A 2,836-nucleotide genomic window follows, 5' to 3' on the forward strand; every position below is an offset into this window, starting at 1 on the left:
ATATATATATATATAAATATAAAAGAATTAGCCAACTTTGAGCTTCTTCAGAACTAAGGGTATCAGAGAGTTTGAGAACTGTGCTTCTAATACAGGCATGAAGACATTGTATGTAGTTCGGGATATAAATTGTTCCTCATACCTGAATCTATTATGCTCCACCTAACATGAGCAGGAAAGTTTTGTTTCTCTATTTTGTGCATTGGGAAGTCAGGAATCATGTACTCAAGGCTTTCCATTGAAAAGCACAGGCATTTTCTCTGACCTCACAAAATCCACAGAAATGACCCAGAGTGTTTTCATAACATCATATAACATCCCTGTGTGACTAGCAAAGAATTGGAATGACCTAAAAGCTAGAATACTTCACTGGCACTCAGTTCAAAATACAATGATCAACTATTACAATATTTTATCCTTTTAAACACATGGAACACTACCTACATTAACTTTAAATGACAAGGGCGTCAAGGTGCATCAAACCAGAGGAATGAGCACAAGGTTTAATCACCATTGTGCAAATAATAAAAACAGAAATTAAAAAATGCATCCAAATGAAGAAAAGTCCTTATTCTGATTGCTTGCCATAACGTAGCTTAGCAGAGAACTTGGTGGTTTTTTTTTTTTTTTTTTTTTTTTTTGGAGACGGAGTCTCGCTTTGTCGCCCAGGCTGGAGTGCAGTGGCCGGATGCTTTTTGATTTTATATAATAGTCATGTATTACTTTGAAAGTAACTCAGTAAAATAAATTTGAATAATATATACATAGAGAGTTTTATTCTCTTTGCTCTTAGCTCAGAAAGCCCATTGTTTGAAGAAGCTTCTTTCTGGAGGAAATGTATTTAGACACAGCCCTTGGATCTGAACCTGCTGTTTCTGTTTTTTTTGTTTTTAATATAAAACAATTTTTTCTTGTTCTAATTCAATTACAGCAAATCGCTCTCACATTTCCTCCACTTCAAGGCACAAGCAGAGATAGAAATCAACTCAGACCCTTTCCTTCCCCTTTCTATGGCTGCTCCCCATGTAGGCTGTCTTGGGAGCCGGTGTGTCTGATCATGTGATCTCCACATCACAAGGGCCTAGGGAGGTTTATGTCTTGGTTTCTCTTATGAGTCCGTCATTGTGCTGAGCACCACTATAGTACAGCCAGCAGTAATACTCAGCCTCATCCTCAGGCTGTGCACCTGACAGTGTCAGGGCAGCTTTGCCCCCAAGGAGGGAGCCTGAGAACCGGGCAGGGGTCCAGGAGTGTTTGTAGTTTGTATTATAAATCAGTGTCCTGGGGGCTTGTCCAGGTTTCTGCTGGAACCAGTGTGGAGAGTGACCACTGGTGACTGCTCCAGTGCTGGAAGCACAGGTGAGAGTGACTGTCCCTCCTGGGAACACAGTCATTGAGGGCTCCTGAGTCACTACAGCCTGAGAATTGGACCCTGAAACAAAAAACAGACATATGTTAGGAATTAGAAGGGGAGACACAAGGATCCCTCCAAAGGCTGGCATTTGAAATCTCTCTTAACCTGGGCAGCAAGTGAGGAGGAAGTGGAGGAGGAGCAGAGTCCAGGCCATGGTGCTGATATTGGAAGGGATCCCTGGCTCCAGAGCTGGGGCTGGATTCTGATGGCTCTTTATCTCCTATTGAGCTCTCTGCTTGGAGGGGGTGTGTTGTGTGCTGCTGTATGCAAATCTTTACTGTCTTTATCACCACCTAGGTCCACAGCCCTGAGAGCAGCTACACGGTGAGGGGCCAGCCCAGAGTGGCTGTGTGCTGTGGATTTGCCCTGTGGGAGGAAGCAACTGCTTTAACATTTACATGAGTCAGTGACCAGCTGTGCAGCGTTCATTAAGTTTGACCCTCTTGAGCTTCTTATAATCCAAGAGACCCAGACCGCCCCCTGGTGGCTTTTCTGGACTGAGTATGCATTGTCTTTCCCTTGTATAACAAATAACTATTGATTTACCTATGGACATTGCCACAATATTTTCCAGGCCAATTCACACCCATTAATTGTCTATTGTTGCTCATTCCTGTTTGTACTACTTTCTCTTGCTGTTGCTGAAATCTTGCCCCTGTGACTATAATTGGATTTTGGTGTTACATGGTGTTCATTTTTATTTGAATGAGTAAATTAATTGCTTTAATGACCTACTGGCTTTATGTAACTATTTGTGTTGAGCCTTATATTGGATAAACAGCTCGTTTAAGTGAGAATTTTTAAAATAATTTACTTTAGAGAAATTTTTTTTCTAATGACAAAGCCTGAAGGTTAAAATTTTATTGTCAATTCCAATTGAATAGAAGCTCAAGTGAGCCATGAGGATAATCAACAGGGTCTGCATAACGATCCCACTCTCACCCACCCCATCACTCAAAATCCTCTGGAAACCAAGCCTGGGTGAGCTTTCCTGGTTGGCGATGCTTCCTACATAGAATCACACACTGTTGCCAGCAGAATGCAACATTGCCTATTACTCCACTGGGAGAGGACAACTGGATTCTTGTGCTTGGAATTCTCCTGAACTCTGCCCATGTGCCGTTTCCCTTGAATTATTTTAATCTGTATTATTTTGCTGTAGAAAAATTATATTAATGAATGTCACAGTTTTCAGTGAGTTATGTGAGTCCTACCAGGGAATCATAGGAAGTGAAGGATTGTTGGGGAGCCCTGACTGGAAAATGAGCTTCAGAATTGAGAGTGCTCTTGTGAAGCCCCAGATCTCCTAGGTTCCAAACTCACATTATCCTTTTTCTTTTTTAACTTCAATACAAGTTTTATTTGGAAAGAGTTTCTCATTTTGTAAAAGCTGCAGGGAAGCTTCTTTCACAGTCACACTTG

At 41.5% G+C, this 2,836-nt stretch overlaps 1 gene segment (V, D, J or C); it reads right to left on the bottom strand.

The window, feature by feature from the left end:
• Positions 1-775: 775 nt before the first annotated feature.
• On the bottom strand, positions 776-1,653 carry LOC110740615. The segment is given in 2 exon segments: positions 776-1,432; positions 1,520-1,653. Coding segments are annotated over 2 exon segments (390 nt in total).
• Between the last annotated feature and the right edge of the window lie 1,183 nt (positions 1,654-2,836).

Source organism: Papio anubis, unplaced genomic scaffold (genome assembly GCF_008728515.1).
Source record: "Papio anubis isolate 15944 unplaced genomic scaffold, Panubis1.0 scaffold1757, whole genome shotgun sequence".
NCBI classification, from domain to species: Eukaryota; Metazoa; Chordata; class Mammalia; order Primates; family Cercopithecidae; genus Papio; species Papio anubis.